Genomic DNA, 19,992 nt, shown 5'->3' with positions numbered 1-19,992 from the left:
TGTGCCTCCTCGCATTTGAGTCCACATCCCTCACGGCGCTACAAAACCGTAACAGCTTTTGCCTTTTAATTTTTTTTTTGTTGTTTTTCGCAGAAGCCTGAAGTTTTTGTGCCAACATTGGGTGCTATTTCAAACCGTAACGTCATAATGTAACAAAAATAACAATATACATCTAATTTAAGATAAAGATCTCAGTGGAGGTGGAATTTGGAACCAGCAGTCTTCAATGGTTATTGTTTATCCAGAGCGGTGATGCAATCCACATTTGAATCTGGCATCTGGTCAGCAATGCTCAAAGTTTAGACTATTGCTCCACCCAGTAGTCCAAATTACCAAGTTTAGTAGAGAAACGGAATCGAATGAATGTTGTGTGACAGGACACTGTTGAGGTTTACGAAGCTCTCCAATTTGCAGAATCTTTAGGAGGAGTTTGAAACTACAGAACATCGTTGGTGCTGCTGAGAGAGCGGAAGGAGGCATCATGCTAAGTAAAGATCTTCCAGATATTGAGGTAACTTGTCTTTTCTGTCTGTTATGTTGACTTGAATGAAACACGTTCCATAGCCTGGTACAACTGACTACACAACAGGTGTTCTAGGCACAAGAATGGAGCAAATAATAATTATGTGTGTATAAAACACAATGTGTAAATTCATTGTTCTCAAGTTAAAAATGTGTGTGATCATTTCTTAATTTTGCATGCATATGGGTAACTTTTAAAGGAAACCAGTTTTCTTTCAATACAAATTTTAAGTATTTGTATGTTTTATGTGTAAAATCAAGAACATTTAATTTATTTATAGTCAGTTAAATCTTAGGCGGGACATGATGTGAAAAATGGTTGTACAGTAGACCTGCATAATCTTTTCTTATTTTGTCAACCCAGTGTTGCAGTAATATGCGTAGTGAAAATTTGTGTAGTTTAAGATAAGCAATGTTTTGTGTTATGATTGGTCACCTTAAATATGTACTGTAAGCATGTCACTTCACATCACTAGCTACTGTATTATGAAAGCATTTGTTGAGGAATGCAGTAGCGATAGTAGATTGTATCTTAACAACCTCATCTGACTCTGTCAATGTCATTTACGTAAACTGCCTGACCTCAGTGACCACAACGACAATGGCCACACACACCTGGATTAATCCGTTTGTCCAATCATGAAAGACAGGAAATGAAGGAGTGGTATTGAGTTCAGGAAGTAGTGGATTTGTGCAAAGAGCCCATTGCAGCCACATTCTAGTTCTGTATGTACAACATGGATGGATGGATAATGTACAGTACTATGCAATTATTTAAGATTCTAATGTCCAGCTTATATGAGACCTTTGTCTTTCCAAAAACCTTGTTCTATTTCTCAAATATTTAAGATAAAAGAATAAGAAAATTATAAAAGACGTACTGTATAACCATGGCCTGCGGGACATGTGCGGCTCACTGTCAATTTTTTGCGGCCTGCAGGCATATACTAAAATGTAACTTTGAATGTAGAGATGATGGGATTCAACTGTTTTGCATTGGAGTGGTGGATCTATTCATGTAGGAAACAGGGATACCTCAAAACCTAACAAAAATCCTCTTAGTGTCCTTATCAATTTTAACAGAAAGCCTTGATGTAGCAGTTTTTTCAACAACAACAAAATAAGTGCATTATATCAACAATGTATAGTTTCTTGATTGATTATTTTTACCATGTTTGATTAGGTTTAAAAAATAAAAATAAAAGAAAATGCATCTTTCTATTTTTCTTTATGTGGCCCTCAGAGGGGAAAAAAAGTTTGGACACCCCTTAATTAAGTATTTAGGTTTTATTTAAAATTAGTTAATGGTAGGTTGATTGAACACTCAATATTGTCCATTGGCGTGAATGGTTGTGTGCCCTGCGATTGTCTGGCGACCAGTTCTGTGTGTACCCTGCCCACTGCCTTAAGACAGCTGGGATAGGCTCCAGCACACCCGCGACCCTAGTAAGGATAACCGGTTTGGAAAATGGATGGATGGATGGAGTTAATTGTTTCAACAAGTAAATGAAGGCAAAAAGTACATTAATTCCAGATCCAAATCGCAGGATAATTTACAGGCGCAGGAACTCTCTAATCCTATATTGGCTAGAACCCCAACTAATTCATTCATTGTGGTCATTGTATTTAGTTTTATACTGTATTCAAATTTCTACCATGTTCGAATAGCTCTTTGTTTTGCAGGTAAAAACATCTTATTGTGGTATATAATTCATGCTTTTTTTCTTTTGTGTATACCTTCAACTGGTCACAAAACCCTCAGTGCAATGACCGAACAGCCTTTCAATATCTTATCTACTCGACCCCAACCATTCAAACAAGCAAACTTCTCAGAATGTTCCATAATGTCAGTGTTTTGCCATAAAGAGAGATAACAGGTTTGTTAGTCAAAGATACAGTGCCACAATAAAATGTTACATTTTATAAAGACAGAAGTTGGGGGGTGGAAGCGCACATGTGTGTAAGTGTATGTGACCAGCAAAATAAAAATGTCTCATTAACAGAGTTTCTCTATGAGCTTAGGTGAATGATTGTTTCCTTTTGACTGATTGACTTGTACTTTTCAGAGCATCCTGGCTCTGAATCCAAGGGTCAAGACTCACGCTCAGATCATGTCCACAGCGAACAAGAAGAAAGAAAAGAAACACTGGAAACGTAATCCTGACAGAGGCTGTGATGTATGTCTTTCTCTCCTTGACTTTTAGTAATGTTGGTTCAACAATTAAACACAATCTATACACCAGTACTCAAAATGAGTTTTTGTATCCATTGCTGTAGCTATATTTTCTACAAATTCCATCACTGCCAGTGCTGTTGATCACTTGTTTCTAAATCGAATGAATTTGTAGAAAATATAGCTACAGCAATGGATAAAAAACAACATGCTGTAGGTATATTTATTGATTTATGTAAAGCATTTGATTCCATTGATCACAATTTACTTTCGCAGAAATGTGAACAATATGGCATGAGAGGTGTTGTGTTGAAATGGTTGAATAGTTATTTAAATAACAGGTTTCAATATGTAAAAAATAATGAAGAATCACAATTGAGAAGAGTCCCCTGTGGTATACCACAAGGTTCAGTATTGGGACCGAAGTTATTTATAATTTATTTGAATGATATTTGCACAGTTTCAAATATATTAAAATGTGTTATGTTTGGTGATGATACAAATATATTTTGCACAGGGGGAAACATGGAACAAATAATAAAAACTGTAGAAAGGGAATTGATAGTGTTAAAAAATGGTTTGATTATAAAAAGTTATCATTAAATGAAAAAAAGACAAAATTCATGGTGTTTAGTGGTATGCAATTCAGTAGTGTAATAAAACTAAATTTAAATGGTATAAAAATTGAGCAAGTCACTGAAGCAAAGTTTTTGGGTGTGATTATTAATAATAAACTGTGTTGGAAATTACAGATAGAATATACAAAACGGAAATTGGCAAAATGAGTGGCTGTTCTTTATAAAGTCAAGGATTTTCTAAATAAGAAGTATTTTTCACTTATTTTACCTCACATGTTATATTGTGTTGAAATTTGGGGCAATGTGCATAAAACAAATATAGACCCAATTATTAAATTACAGAAAAAAGCAATTAGAATGACAAATAAGGTTAGTTACAGGGAAACGACTAATCAATTATTTATAGGATCGGGTATCTTGAAAGTTATGGATATTGTGTACTTAAAAACAATTGAAACACTTTTTTGTGTAGTAAATAATAGCTTACTTCTTTGTATTCAAAAATGTTTAAACTAAGAAAAGGAATCTACAATTTAAGGGGTTTAATTATGTTTGAAATACGTAAAGTCAGGATTAATGTAAAATACAGATGTGTCTCAGTTTTGGGTGTGAAATTGTGGAATAGTCTTGATGATGAGCTGAAGCTATGTACTTCCTTATCGGGGTTTAAGAAAAACCTAAAATATAAAATCATTAATGCCTATAGCGCCACAGATTATTTGCTTTGTTTTGTTAAATTTTTATGTGACTTTATGTGCATGTACAGGACTGTGTTTTAAAATATGTTTGAGTCTTATTGTTTGAGAAAGTTATATAGGGGTAGGAGTTAAAAACTGTTTACTTCTTTCTACTCCTTTTTTTTCTCGAACATGTGTATATGTTGTGTTTTTGTTTTATGTGATTTTTAATATCTTTGAGTAGATTTTTTCTCTCTCTCTCTTGTTTTCTTTATATAATATATATATATATATATATGTATGTGTGTGTGTGTGTGTTTGAAAAATAAAAAACATTCATTCATTCAAAATGGCTTTGATTATGTGACGGGTTACTTTAATTTCTTAAGTAATTGTATCTTTTTTTCCCCAGTCCTGTGTTACGTTAGAGAACAACTTTGATGATATAAAACACACAACGCTAAGCGAGCGTGGTGCTCTTCGAGAGGCTCTGAGGTGAGAATCAACTTCAATAAGCATTCTACCACTTTGCAAATGACATTAAAGAATGTGACATTTAACACTATGGCCTGTATTTCTCCCATGTAATGTTGAAAGAGCTTCTGTAAAACACATATTTGACTAATTTAGCACTTAAGTATGCCAGACTAATCTGTCAGCTGTGTCGATTCTGTCATTAGGTGTCTCAAATGTGTGGATGCTCCCTGTCAGAAGAGCTGTCCCACTAACTTGGACATCAAGTCATTTATTACCAGCATCTCTAATAAGGTACTGCACACACTCTGCACTTCAAGCTGCACTTCAGTGTAAAAAACGGAATAGAAAGTCTCCCCTCTGTATACAACACGCCAGATAATTGTGAAGTTTTTCCCAATGTGCTTGTTTATGTCTTTCAACATGTCAGAACTACTATGGAGCGGCACGGGCCATCTTGTCTGACAACCCTCTCGGTCTGACCTGTGGAATGGTCTGTCCCACATCTGAGCTGTGTGTTGGGGGATGCAACCTGTATGCCTCAGAGGAAGGGCCCATTAACATCGGAGGGTTGCAGCAGTTTGCGACTGAGGTACAACAAACACCACATTGTAAACTGTTCCCATGAAGTTGGGACATTATGGGGCTGTGTTAGTGCCAATGGCATGGGAAAGTTACACATCTGTGAAGGCACCAATAATGTTGACATGCAGGTTTTGGAGAAACATATGCTGCCATCCAAGCAACATCTTTTTTATGGGTGCCCCTGCTTATTTCAGCAAGACAATGCAAAACTGTATTCGGCACGTGTTGCATCAGCATGACTTTGTAGTAAATGAGTGTGGGTACTAGACAAGCCTGCCTGCAGTCCAGACCTGTCTCTCATTGAAAATGTGTGGTGCATTATGAAGCAGAAAATATGACAACGGAGACCGCTGGACCGTTGAACAGCTGAAGTTGTAAATCAAGCAAGAATGGGAAAGAATTCCATCTACAAAACTTCAACAACTAGTGTCCTCAGTTCCCAAACGTTTATTGAATGTTGTTAAAAGAAAAGGTGATGTAACACAGTGGTAAACATGACCCTTCCCATCTTTTTGGAACGTGCTGCAGCCATAAAATTATTAGTTAATGATTATTTGCTAAAAACATAAAGGTTATCACTTTGAACATTACATTTGTCTCTGTAGTGTATTAAGTTAAATATAGGTTGACCATGATTTGCAAATCATTGTATTCTGTTTTTATTTATGGATAACATAATGTCACAACTTCATTGGAATTTAATTGGGTTTGTATATATGTGACCCGCTCCGCCAAAATGATCCGGTTGTCGGAAGGATGTTTAACGAGCTACACACGAAAATGTTGATTATGAGATTTCTTCACAAATAGCCTCCTTGAGGTCTCTACTTTCATTTCCCAGCAGCAAAAAAGGTCAAAAATGTAATAGAAGTGTATTAAAATGAGCAATTATTAGACATTATGTATCGTAACTATGGGAGTGTTTTTAGCGTTTTGGGAATTGACTTTCCACTTATATTTCCTGAAAATTTCCAAGTACCAAAACTTTAAACCTGTTGATCTCAAAATTTGGGATTTCTACCTTCCAACATTAAAATTGCCGTAAATTTCTCGATTTTTGAGGTACGTCCATGTATTATATATAATTTTAAAGGGGATTACGTATAGAATTTGGATATATGAATATCTCAATTTTTTATTATTTTTTTGGGGCACATGAGGACCCTTTTGCCAGAGCTGGTCACATATACTGTACTGTATATATTTTTTCAATTATTGATAGTTATTTGTGGCATGGAGTCATCCACAACTCATCCAACTAACATTATGCACCAGCACTGGCATCGAAACAAGAGTCGAGAGCATTTTGAGAAAAAAAAAGAAGAGGAACGGATAAAATTGAATTGTTGGTTTGCTTTCCCCAGAGTCAGAGAAATTACATTAATAATGCTGTTTTACACATATTTCTGTTGTCTTTTTAAATCCACTTGAATTTAGTGACTTAGTTTAGCCTTCACTAATTTGTTCAAGCTAAACTGTTTGTCCTGTGACAAAATATCTACGAGCAGGTATTTTTTTTGTTTGTCTACTATGTGCACTGAATCAATCCGCCACCCTTGTTAGGATAAGTGGATTTGGAGGCAAGCTTGAAATGTACTGTATGTGTATCTTCACAGGTTTTTAGTAAGATGGGCATCCCTCAAATCCGAAATCCTGAGCTACCACCACCTGATGAGATGCCACAGTCTTACCATGCCCCCATTGGTCTTATTGGCTGTGGCCCTGCTTCTATTAGCTGTGCCTCTTTTCTTGGCCGCCTCGGATATGATAACATCACCATATTTGAGAAACAGAAATACACTGGAGGCCTAAGGTATCATTATTCATCAAATATTGACACTCTCTTGTATAAGGTTTCACAGTTCTGCTATTGCACAATGCGTTGTAATGTTCTCAGAATATTTTTTGAGACAGCATAGCACTAATGACACCCATGGTTACAAGCAAATAACACATCTTAAGTATTGGATAAAACTAGTGTCTCAATTAAAAATAAAAATGTGCCTATTAAGGTTTAGCTTTTTCATTCATGTGTTGGGCATGTTTGCTATAAACAAAGCACACATTTTGAGAAAAAGGTCATTTTCTCACTTATTTGCCCATTCTGATTACAGAAAACTTGTCAACAACATAATGGAAAAGAATGACCTTTTTGTTTCCATACAGCACAGCAGAAATCCCTCAGTTTCGTCTTCCTTATGAGGTTGTCCAGTTTGAAATAGACTTGATGAAGGACCTGGGAGTGAAGGTATGAGCTCTGTTAACTGTGTACAAGAAAGAGCATTTGGAAATCAGACCCCCACCAAAGCTGACCTTAGGCTTCTGCAAAGTTATACAGCTACCTGAAATTACATCTTGGATACATAAGAAATTCAGCTCCCTTATCACAGTGTTACATCCCAATGTTGTAGTTTGTTTATTTATTCATTTATTTTTAATGACCATCATTCTTGGATGGAAATGCACACACAAGAGACACACAGTATATAAGTAATAGGGTTTTAAAATATATAATATGATTCATTTAGTAGAATAAGTCCTTTATATATTTCCTATAATAGTATACATTAGGGCTGCTCGATTATTAAGAAAATATTCGTCACGATTATGTTGATAATAATTGGAATCACGATTAGAACGATCAATAGAATTTATTTTTTGGGGTACAAAACAAGAAAATGTTTAAACGTAAAAAAATATTATGGAAAAAAAAATATTTAAACATTATACAGTGGAACCTCGGAGTTTGAATGTCTCAGAACTCGTACAATTCGGACTTCAACCAGAAAATCTGAGTAAAAAATGCCTCGGAGTTTGAACTCATTTTCGGAGTTCGAACACCCAAGCAAAGCAAGCTAAGCCGAAAATACCTCGAAAACGAGCAATGCCGAATGTTCACATTGCGGTAGTTGAGACGATATGCTGCTCATTTCCAGTCAGATCGTGAATACTCCCGGAGGTGCTCCATACTCGCGAGTGCATTTTGATTTTTCCATGACAATTTTCTCCGCCATGGGCCCAAAGAAAGACAACAGTGCCAGTGGTAGCAAAAAAAAAAACTTACAGTGCTACGAACCATAGTGGAACTAGGAAGGAGATTATGGCACCGTTGTAACTACCATAACTACTTCTGTAAATACTGGCATGAGGTCCCCCCTTAGCTGTTTAACAACGTGCCTGACGTTAAACAACGCACGCAAGGACCGCTTAGTAGTCTAACAATATGCCCAAAGTAAAATAAGCAAACTCAGCACTGAACTAAAGCTAGCATTAACATAGCATTGATCATTCACTGATGCCATCATACCACAACAGGTAAGGTAAGGTATTTTTATTGTTTAAATATTGTACTGTATTGTAAATGTAAAAAACATAAATAGAAATTAAAATAGGAATTTTCTGTTTTTGGAGCTCGGGAACGGATTAATTGCATTTACATTATTTCCTATGGGAAAAAATGTTTCCGAGGTTGAACAATTCGGACTTTGAACACTTCGCAGGAACGAATTATGTTCAAACTCCCAGGTACCACTGTAATTATGCAAGTTCCTTTTGGATGAAACTAAATTTATTACATTTGTTATTTTATAAAAAAAAAAAAAATTAAAAGGTTCAAATGTATAAATTCAAAACTCAAAATTGGTATTAATAATCTTTTCTCTTTTTTTTTTTTTTTACAAATATGCTTATTTTGTAATTGTTGAGTGTAATAATTGAAATTCTAATTGAATTTCGATTAATTGCACAGCTCTAGTATGCATTATTTTGTGATTCATACCAGGTGGTGTGTGAGAAGGGTCTTGGTATAAATGGAATGTCTTTGACTTCCCTGAAAGAAAACGGATTCAAGGCAGTCTTCATTGGAATTGGTGAGTCCTCTTCAGTTTAAATAAGGCGGGGGGGGGGGGGGGGACAAAAGCCAGATGTTCAGGCAATCTGAATGTTAATGTATTTTTCAATAGAGGACATTAATTTGTGTTGTTTTAAGTCAGGCTTCAAAAAGCAATGTATTATATTTTATCATTTGAACTCAAAATAAACTGAAAAATTACAAAAAGGTTGTGGTAAGTCTATTGATAGAAAACTGTAAAGTATACCCGGCATATCAGTATTTTGAAAATTATGATAAGAATGATGTTTTAAGTAGCACTAAGGAACCTTTTCAACCTTAATAAACTATTTCTTAACTCTTCTGATGAAACATCGACTTCAAACTAGTTGAATGGTACCTATGCCATGGCCTGAGGGGGTCTGTAGCATTTTTACTGTCACTAAGCAACTTTGAGGAGGATGGTAGGAACACTGTCACACACAAAACTACAAATGTGCGGATTGCTTTATGGCATACGTCACTTCCCCCTTTCCCCATTTGTTACAAAGACGGAAGTCAATTTGAAAGTCGACGCACGATTACTGCTTTCCTGGCAGAAGCTGCATAACAACTGAAAAGTTTTGTCTGAGGAGACAAAAAAAAGTGAAGCTACCCGGATAAAAGGACAGTCAAGGATCATCATTGGCCTGGCTTTTGCTCGCTGAGCTCAAAAAAAGACGCAATGCGCTTTATGGGAAATATGGTCTTCCTTCAGGCATAACATTACCGCTTTTGCCCATATGGCGCCGCTATAATCAACGTAAACTGAAAGTTCCTAAGTGTTGCTTTAAAAAAAAAATCAAATTTTGTGTGGGTTTTCTGCGAATGCTCCAGCTTTCGCCCACATTCTAAAAATATTCCCAAAACCAGCTGGGATAGGCTCTACTTTACCTGCAATTATAATGTGAACAGGTGGTATAGAAAATAGATGGATAGATGTATTAAATTCATTTGAATCCCTTTATACAGATGAAACACTGTAGACATGCACTCTATGTACATTTCAATGCTACTTTGAGCATTATTTCAGAGGTATATATACTCTAAGAGATAGCTTAGTAATACAATGAGTATTTTAAGTAAGTCATTTGTTTTTTTGTGTATTAGGTCTCCCTCAGGCAAACAGAGCAAAAATTTTCCAGGGTTTATCCATGGATCAAGGCTTCTTCACTTCCAAAGATTTTCTGCCAATGGTGGCCACAGCAAGCAAGAAAGGTTTTGCAGTGCGCACACGTGGACACTTTTCACGGTTCCCACTAGTGTCCCATCATCCTGTCTCTCTCCTTCCAGGGATGTGCCAGTGTCGTTCCTCTCTCCCTGAGTTACGAGGAGTGGTGATTGTCCTGGGTGCCGGCGACACTGCCTTCGACTGTGCAACCTCTGCCCTCCGCTGTGGAGCCAAGAAAGTGTTTGTCTGCTTCAGGAAGGGATTCACCAACATTAGGGCTGTTCCTGAGGAGGTATACTGTAGAAGTCTGGTGTGGATAAGCAGAGAGAGCGAGAGATTCATGTTTTGGGGGTTGTTGTTTTTTGGTCAGATGGAGTTGGCTAAGGAGGAGCAGTGTGAGTTCCTCCCCTTCCTCTCTCCCCGAGAGGTCATCATGAAGAATGGGCGCGTCGCTGGATTACAGTTTTGTCGCACTGAGCAGGCTGAGGACGGAAATTGGTTGGAAGATGAGGACCAAGTTGTGCGGTTGAAGGCAGATTACATCATCAGTGCTTTTGGGTCCATGCTCAGTGAGCCTTCAGGTAATAAAATCCTAATGCTATGATAGGCAAGGGAGGGTACCACACTTTTTCATCAGCACCACTGGGCGGCCCACATACTGTAGGCCGGCACACTTTCTAATCAGATGTATGACTAAAATGCTATTTTGAATAAGGACACAATTTTAATTGAACCAATGTACAGAAGAGTAGAAAGAATAAAGCAGTAAAGTTCATCCACAGTGCCTCCTTTCTGCATTGCGGGTGATCCGTCACAACAGCTGCCTGTCCAATTAAGCAACCATACACATATGTAACAAGCAGTGAATGCATTTTTTGGGGGGGGAGGACACAAATTCAGTAACTCGTCATGCATTCAAAGAAATTGTCAATGGTTCTTGTTATAAATAAATGCTCTTTGTGTTCTTTTCATATCCGTATTGTAGTGGCTCCTTAGGTTGAAATATTTCATACCTGATAGCATCTTGAGACAGACTAGGCAGACAGTTTTTTTTTTTACATTTAGTGTACTGTACATATTATCTGTTTTGTATTTCACCTGCAGTACACCATTTTTGGCTACTTGCCAGACCAGCTCTTCCTTTCCTCTGGCGGTTCTTTAAGCAATGTCTGCCATCTAGTGGTGAACACTGTTATTGCAACGTAAAACTGCTCCCCTACTGTAAACATTTTTATTTTCAAAAATTAATCGAGGGCCACGGGTGTGGCAGGTCGGCCACCAGTTGTGCATCCCTCCTTTAATGCCTTTGTAATGGTCTTTTTTTTCTTTCTTAATTATACTTTTGTTGTATTTGTTGAAAGTTTATTCTGTGTGCAGTGAGTGAGGCTATGTCTCCAATCAAGCTGAGTCGTTGGGGTACTCCTGAGGTCAACACAGAAACCATGCAAACCAGTGAGCCTTGGGCATTTGCAGGAGGAGACATTGCTGGACTGGCAAACACCACGGTGGAATCAGTGAATGATGGCAAACAGGCCTCATGGCATATTCATAGATACATACAGGTACTGTTTGTTTGTTTGTTTTTAACATTCGAGAAATCAACGAATAATGATGAGGAAAAAATCAGCCGAAAGACATGATTTCCACTGAATTGTCAGAAACTCACAGGAATTGCATGCCATGTGAATTACTTATGAAAAGTCTGCATTGAATACCTTACATTTATAATTACATGTATGTGCTATTTGTTGTAATTGCATCATTTTGTGGGATCTACTGTAACAATAACCAACCACTTATCTTGATCATATATCCTCCTTGCTTAAATTCACAGCTTTCAGTTATTTATTGTCAATTCATTGTAGCAGAGAGCAAGTGCAAGTCTTTGGGCTGATATAACAAGAGTCCATCTGTTTTCATTCTACAGTCCCTCTATGGCCAGACAATTGATACAGTTCCAAAGATGCCACTGTTCTACAGTGCTATTGATCAGGTGGACATTAGTGTGGAGGTTTGTGGAATAAAGTTTCCCAACCCATTTGGCCTGGCCTCTGCCCCTCCCACCACTAGCGCAGCCATGATCCGAAGAGCTTTCGAACAAGGATGGGGTTTTGCGTTGACCAAGACATTTGGGTTGGACAAGGTAAATGCATACTTGCTTCGTAATGCTGAATTATGCTTAATATGCAGAAAGCTGTTGCAGTAAGTTAATTATATAATTGATGGTTAGATGATGTTTGTCTGTCTCGGCAGGACCTGGTTACTAATGTTTCTCCTCGTATTGTACGTGGTACCACCTCTGGTCACATCTTTGGACCAGGTCAGGGATCATTCCTCAACATTGAGCTGATCAGTGAAAAGACAGCAGCCTACTGGTGTCAGTCAGTTGCTGAGCTTAAGAAAGACTTTCCCAAAAACGCAAGTTTTTATTACTACTTACTACATTTCCGTTTTCGGGTTTATAACTTTTCTAGCGTAATTGATTTTGAAAAACATACTTTATTTGTCTGTCACTCAGATTGTGATCTCCAGCATAATGTGCGGTTACAACCAAGAAGACTGGACAGAATTAGCTCAGATGGCTGTGGTAAGATGACCCAAATGTTACACACATGTCGCAGATGCTTTGTTTTGGTGATAAAATAGACATGTACTTCTTGTACTACTTCAGAAATCAGGTGCGGATGCTTTGGAGTTGAACCTGTCCTGTCCACATGGGATGGGGGAAAGAGGCATGGGGCTGGCCTGTGGGCAGGTACTCCCTAATCTCTCTCTCTCTCTTGCTCTCTGTCGCTCTCTGTCTTTGTCTCAGTCTTTGTCTCTCTCTCTGTTTGTCTGTCTGTGTGTATCTCTCTCTCTCTCTCTCTCTGTCTGTCTTTTTCTCTGTCTCTGTCCCTGTCTGTCTGTCTGTCTCTCTCTCTCTGTCGCGCTCTCTCTCTCTCTCTGTTTGTCTGTTTGTCTGTCTCTCTGTCTCTCTCTCTCTCTCGCTGTCTCTGTCGCTCTATCTCTCTCTCTCTGTCTGTCTGTCTGTTTCTCTGTCTGTCTATCTCTCTCTATCTCTGTCTCTCTGTCTCTGGCTGTCTGTCTATCTCTCTCTCCCTCTCTCTCTTCCCCTCTCTCTCTTACACATACAAATACACACACATAACTAAAGAGTCACTTTTTGAGTTTTGAGAGTTGGTCATTTACAGTGTATTACACATTAGGACACTGTGCTGGTGCGTAACATTTGTCGCTGGGTGCGAGCTGCTTCTTCCATCCCATTCTTTGCCAAATTGACACCAAATGTGACCAACATTGTCGACATTGCCAAGGCTGCTTATGAAGGTACACACATACTGTATTTTCATATTCCAGTGTACTTCTTGTATGACTTCTGTGTAGAATATTATATATGGCTGCATCATTTTATGCTGCATAACTCAAATATCAGTATCAAGTATCAAATATATACAAAAAATGTGTATTTCAGGTGGAGCAGATGGAGTTACAGCCACAAACACAGTTTCAGGTATGATGGGACTGAAGGCTGATGGTTCACCCTGGCCAGGTGTCGGAGCTGGCAAACGCACCACATATGGAGGGGTGTCAGGTAAAGACACATATAGTATATATACATACATTGTCAGCAAACGTGTCATGTGTTTTCATTTCTACTTAACTCTAACGCATTTTTAACAATGCAGTTCCAAATACCCATCGTAAATTCTACTGTTCTAATTTACACTCAGGCTCCCAATATAGAATCAGACCCCAAATTGCAGATCCACATCAAGTAATTTCAGTAATACCTGCTTCATCATTGGGCCATAATAAAGCTAAACACTGACTTTTTAATCTTATTTAAACCCTGGGCGTTATTTTATTTTGAAATGGCTTGGTCAGAACCAACAAAAAGCCAAAAAATGGTCAAATAACGCCCAGGGGTTAAACTTTTTGAGTAACAAAACGAGAAATTATTAAATCACTGGCACATGTATTTGTGTTATCTTTTGTGCAGGTAATGCCATCAGACCAATTGCTCTCAGAGCTGTATCTGCCATCGCCAGAGCACTTCCTGGTTTTCCAGTTTTGGCCACTGGGGGAATTGACTCGGCAGAAACTGGTCTACAGTTTCTTCATGCTGGTGCCTCAGTGCTACAGGTGACACTTTCACTGGGATACAGTTTGTGCTAATGTGCTTTTCTTTCATAAAATTCAATTATAACCTTTGTTATTATGCCGTTATTTGCTGGTTGGATAGAATATGTCACATGATTTTACTGCATTACAGTTAGGCACATGATATAAATTTTAATTTAATAGCATCCATATTTTATGGTTTGTTTAACCAAACGAGTGTATATACAGGTGTGCAGTGCTGTTCAGAACCAAGACTTCACTTTGATAGAGGATTACTGTTTAGGTATGTAACTTATCTTTCTGTATTTGCACTGTGTTAACTAGTTTACTAAGATTTGAATACATCATGTGAGTGTAACTTCTGCATATACATAGGTTTGAAGACTTTGCTGTACTTGAAGAGCCTTGACATGAATGACTGGGATGGGCAGTCTCCTCCAACAGAGAGACACCAGAAGGGAAAACCCATTCCGAGACTGGAAGACCTAGTTGGACAGGTATATTAAATATGGTCATAGTGATCCCTAGACCAATTCTCAATTGATGGTCTGCCCTCAAATACACTCCCTCCCACAGGAAATAAATAATGTGGGTGTGACACAAGAGATCACCTTTAGTATGCCACTATACCAAAATTCACAGGCATGTAGGCAGGATGCAGATAACTCTAAAAATGGGGTCAGAGCAGTGTGCAACTTGCCAATGGTTTGAACAAAGATAAGATGCAGCACTGTCCAAATGCTGTAAGAAACACAAGCCTCTTTAAATCTTCAATCTTTTTTAACAGCTTTTAAACAATAAAATAAATTACCTGATTAAATGAATGATAAGCAAAATACTTGTGCTGTCAAACAATTACATTTTTTAAACTAATTAATCGCACAATTTTACGTATTTAATCGTGATCAATCGCATTTTTCTACTTTTACATCGACTTCTTTCTTCAAAGCTTGTTAAAAAAAATACTTAAGTAAAATCTCTGAATTAATGTAAAATCATCAAATAGAATGTATATTTAGAGTCAAAGACTGTTCTAATAACTTTCTTTGATCCTTGAATAGAATAATTCTCCTGTAAAATACAAATGTTAAACATAACGATCAAAATGGACTCAAACAAACAATTCTCAGAACTTCTTGCTTCTGTTGCTTCTGCTTACGAGCACCACACTAGAGCAGCATTTGTTTGCGAGGCCCCGTGGATGTAACTTGAGCAGAGAATTTTGCTGTGAGATGATAACGCCAAAGGCGTACAACTAATATGCTATTTGAATTTGGCTCTGCGACGTGTGCAAATTACTTTAGAGTTCTCCAACATGCATCAAGAATTAAATCAGAAAGTAAAACTACCGATTGTTCATGTTTATTTATATTCTGATGAATTAATATAAATTAATCTCCAGATTTAATGCTTTAATTTTGACAGCCCTGCAAAATACACATCCACATGGTATATTGCAAGTATTAACCTAAATAGATGCAGTTTAGCCAATGTAATATAAAAATATTGCAATATAACATAAAAATACATGTGTTGAGAATACATAATACAGTATAAGAAATGTTCTTGACTCAGTGAAATGGAAAAAAACAATTGATGATGTGGATGGTCTGACATTGTTTTCATGACAGTTGGCCTAATAAATGTGTTGAGCACTGTGTGTGTGCGTGTATGTGTGTATGTAGAGTCTGCCCAGTTTTGGACCATATCTTCAGAAGAGGACAGAGGCCATTGCACAGTATAAGAAACAGCTCAAAGACGCTGGTGGTGCAGATGTGATGGAAGCCAACGTCGCCAAAATGAACACACCTAAAAAAACAGTTCCAGCTGTCAAGGTGCAGTGCAGGCTCTTGCGCATACAGTATACAAACTGCTGTCTGGTTTGTTCTATTAAAATGTAAAAACAAATCAAAGCGTTATGCAAGCTCTGCATAAATGCATGTTTTTGTGTGTGTGTGTTTATTGTCTGCCTCTTGTTTATAGGATGTGATAGCAAGAGCGTTGCGCCACATCGGAGCCTATCAAGATCTTAACAACATGGAGCAGGTATTGCTTATTTGCATCAAACTGGAATAAAAGCTTATAAGAATACTAAAAGTAATGCTATTACATTTAGGGAAAAATTAAAACATTCTCTTTCAAATTTTGGTCTAATTTTTATATTTCGTTTGTCCTAATTATCAGGTTCAGGCTCTGATAGATGAGGAGATGTGTATCAACTGCGGGAAATGTTACATGACCTGCAACGACTCAGGCTATCAGGTATATATGTGTGCTGATAAGGAGTGTACTGTACTTTGATGCTTGCTTTGTCATTCAAGGTCAGGTATATATCTTCAGTGCTGTTGACATATAGAATTTCTGGATCCTGTTTTTGAATTGACTACATGATGGACGAGGGGTTAGCAGGTCTTCCCCACAACACAACAAGTTTAGGGTTTGAATCTCAGCTTTGGTCTTCCTGTGTGGCATTTGTATGGTTTTCTGGCATACTCTGACATTCCAAAACATGCTTCTTTGGTTAATCAAAGACTAAACTGGGTGTGAATAAGTGTGTGAATGCTTGTCTGTTTTATTGGCTGATGACCAATCCAGGGTGTTATTTGCCTCTCACCCAAAATCAACTGATGCTGCAGCTCACCTGCAGGCTCGGAGAGTAACGGAATACATATACCGCTGTTACATATTCAGAATGAAAATAAAATGTAACTGTATTCCGTTACAGTATAGGAAAATAAACATGTAGGCTAATCAGATTACAGGTACATTTATTAAAAATGGGGATTCTTTTGAGAGATTACAAGTTCTACGATGAGAGAGAGAGTGAGAGCAAGTGAGAGAAAGAGCGAGAGAGACGCCATTGTTAGGTCGCGTTGACACGACGCCAGTTTAAAAAGCTTCACGGACGAAAGGAGTAAGTGGTGACCACTATTTACTGTTTGGAACACACTTGGCTTGCTGAAGGACCGATTTATCTTTAACAAAGAAAAAGTTTGAGCTGAGAGTGCCGCGGCATGCTACGCTGAGTTTCTTGCTAGTCGCTACACCATAATGTATGTGAGTTATACCTACCGAACAAATCTCCCTCCCATCAATTGACTATAAACACCATACACAATATACATAGCTGAACTAGTGAGTCGCGACTGGGATAAAAGTTCATTTTACAGTTGATGTCACGCATCGTCATCCTCATATCATTATTGGTGCATGCGTGCACCATTATCTATCTATCTATCTATCTATCTATCTATCTATCTATCTATCTATCTATCTATCTATCTATCTATCTATCTATCTATCTGTCTGTCTGTCTGTCTGTCTGTCTGTCTGTCTGTATCTAACTATCTATCTATTGTACAAAAACAATTTACAAACTCTCGATGGGAGATAACATTTGTATTACAATTTTTTTTTTTTTAAATAGCAGCAAGGTAATTTTTACACTTCTACAAGTCAGTCTCACATATCAAAAACCTAAATAATTTGAGACCTCTTCACATAACATCTGATAGTTCGTATTCAAGTCCTTCAAGGTTGATAAGAAAGCAAACTGTGACAACAATTTAATTTTAAACAAAATAAGGGATGGTTGTCTATTTTGCCATTTACATTTGTGAATGTGTTATTTACCTATAATTATTATTATTATATTGCAAAGTCTCCTTACTTTGATTGGTACATTAGTCAAACTATAAAGAATTTGGTCAAAATTTTGTTTTGGTACTTTATACAATTTTAATTTGCATCCACAATGTTACATTCTTCCAAAATTATTTTGTTATACTACAAGAGAAAAATAAATGATCAATTGTTTCCTCCTCTCGATTGCAAAAACCGCATGGTTCTACCGCAAACCCGAACCACTTTTTCAACATCGCTGCTACTGGGTAATAACCATGTGTGTGAGGTGTGGTTTCAGTTGACAGTTCAAAAACAGCATACTGTATGGCCTTCAATCAATCAGCGTAGCTATACATGCATTTTAATGGGTGTCAATTATACAAGGATTTTTGCTATTTGTAAACTGCCCAGGTGCTTATCACCCACAAATTGCAGGGGTGCACTGTATAGAAATATATATTGTGATGATATCTATTTTTATTTTGTCTTCATGAGCATACTTGCAATCCAAAAGTAATCCAAAGTAATCATTACATTATTTTAATAATATGGTACTTGGGTTATGTTGCTAATATTGGCTTCACATATTTTAAAGAAACAACTTATTTTTGTCAAGAAACAGCAGCTGCCAGACTCTTGTGAATTAGTCTCACTGTAGGAATATGTCCCTTTATCAAGTGTATTTTCACAAATCACGTTTCAGATGCACTCTGTGCCTCAATGGAATTTTTTTTATTGTTTCCACAGGCTATATCATTCGACCCAGAGACTCATCTTCCATTTGTAACTGACAGCTGTACTGGATGTACTCTATGCCTGAGTGTCTGTCCAATCATAGACTGCATCAAGATGGTTAACAGGACAACACCCTATCAACCCAAGAGGGGAGTGCCCATTAATCCAGTCTGCTGAAACAAAAGTCAAACAGAACTTCAACCTTGTATGGATTTTAACACATGGATGAAATGAGTCACAACACCGATATATGCTTATATTAATTAACTAAATTGCTTTTCTTCATGGAGCCAATCCTGTTACCTTTTTAAACTTGAGCAATATGCACTTCTTTTTTTTGTTTCGTGAAATATAATTTGATTTGAAAAAAGATAGATGGATGGATGTCAAGTCTCTGTAAAACTACAGTATTAACAATGAAAATCATATTAGAATATTGTAGCTTGGATTTTTCAACATTTATGCAGTTTGACACTAGTGAACAAAATGTACATTTTGAAAAAAATTACATGCATTAACTGTTGTGATCAGTACTTTGTGGGCGAAGTTATCATTCATATAATTATCAGCATTTGTAGCGATTATAGTAAAAAAAATTACAATCTGTTTCATAAAGCTGTTGATAAAAATTGATTGGTATTTTATTTTGAAATGAGAATGTATAATGATAGTGTTTTAAATAGACAATACACAGGTGACAGAATTTCCTTCAGGATCAATAAAATATCTACTTCTAGTGGTTGGCTGCATTTTTCTACTAAAAACATTCAACAATTAATTCAATTGTATTAAAGCAATAATACACCAGATTTTGGGTAGATGCACTTTTGACTTTAATCAGATATGCAAAGAAACACAGGATTAATAGTGGGTGACCAAGTAATTGGTTAAAGTTTGAACTGATGACTACTTATGTTTTATCATTGAAAGGACATTGTTTCAAGTTTGATTCAAAAACAAAAAGGCATTACACAAATGCAATGGTGGGAAGTGACAATATACAAATACAGTACTTTGTTACTTAAGTATATTTTTCAGGAATCTGTACTTGAACATTTTATTTTTCTGTTTACTTTTTAGTCCCTACATTTAAAAATAGATATCTGCACTTTCTGTGCCTTTTGTCAGGCAGCAGGTAGCCCCCAAGGATCCCATGAGTAGCCCACGGGCCTGTTCTAACAGTAGTGTACCAGTGATGGGACATTATGATTTTTCTAGGAGTGCTTTAGAAGCGATCATTTGAAAATGTCAACACTGGCAGAGGTTGAGATTTTACTAAATAAATTGTTGCATATTGATATTTAGCCAGTTTCCAAATGATTGTGAAAAATCCTTAAAATGATCCGTGTTTTCACATAAATGAATATCATTATTAATGATAAATAGTTATAATAATAAGATTATTAAAGGTAAAAAAAAAAAAATGTTATTTCAGTAGTGTGTATCAAACTGGCAGCCCTTCA

General features: G+C 36.9%; 1 protein-coding gene across 1 annotated transcript; it reads left to right on the top strand.

Annotated features, from left to right (window-relative positions):
* Positions 1 to 335: 335 nt before the first annotated feature.
* dpydb (dihydropyrimidine dehydrogenase b) lies at positions 336 to 19,265 on the top strand. The gene is made up of 25 exons (XM_077558638.1): positions 336 to 511; positions 2,589 to 2,699; positions 4,363 to 4,445; positions 4,631 to 4,718; positions 4,855 to 5,016; positions 6,626 to 6,822; positions 7,176 to 7,257; positions 8,791 to 8,878; positions 9,988 to 10,095; positions 10,171 to 10,340; positions 10,419 to 10,629; positions 11,426 to 11,610; positions 11,976 to 12,191; positions 12,302 to 12,466; positions 12,567 to 12,635; positions 12,720 to 12,803; positions 13,255 to 13,375; positions 13,521 to 13,640; positions 14,049 to 14,191; positions 14,399 to 14,453; positions 14,546 to 14,667; positions 15,856 to 16,005; positions 16,154 to 16,216; positions 16,355 to 16,432; positions 18,542 to 19,265. The coding sequence occupies exons 1-25, from the start codon at positions 482 to 484 to the stop codon at positions 18,704 to 18,706; spliced, it is 3,066 nt and encodes a 1,021-aa protein (XP_077414764.1). The 5' UTR covers positions 336 to 481; the 3' UTR covers positions 18,707 to 19,265.
* Positions 19,266 to 19,992: the final 727 nt, after the last annotated feature.

The sequence above is a fragment of the Vanacampus margaritifer genome, chromosome 2, assembly GCF_051991255.1.
Source record: "Vanacampus margaritifer isolate UIUO_Vmar chromosome 2, RoL_Vmar_1.0, whole genome shotgun sequence".
In the NCBI taxonomy this organism is placed as follows: domain Eukaryota; kingdom Metazoa; phylum Chordata; class Actinopteri; order Syngnathiformes; family Syngnathidae; genus Vanacampus; species Vanacampus margaritifer.
Note: the sequence above shows the minus strand (reverse complement) of the source record. Positions and strands in the feature narration are given on the sequence as shown.

Bases quoted from the DNA above. Each gene is read 5' to 3' on its own strand.
- dpydb (XM_077558638.1), top strand. From the start codon at position 482: ATGCTAAGTAAAGATCTTCCAGATATTGAG. The intron at 5,017-6,625 runs GTACAACAAACA...GTATCTTCACAG, and splicing joins TGCAGCAGTTTGCGACTGAG to GTTTTTAGTAAGATGGGCAT. The intron at 13,641-14,048 runs GTAAAGACACAT...TCTTTTGTGCAG, and splicing joins CACATATGGAGGGGTGTCAG to GTAATGCCATCAGACCAATT.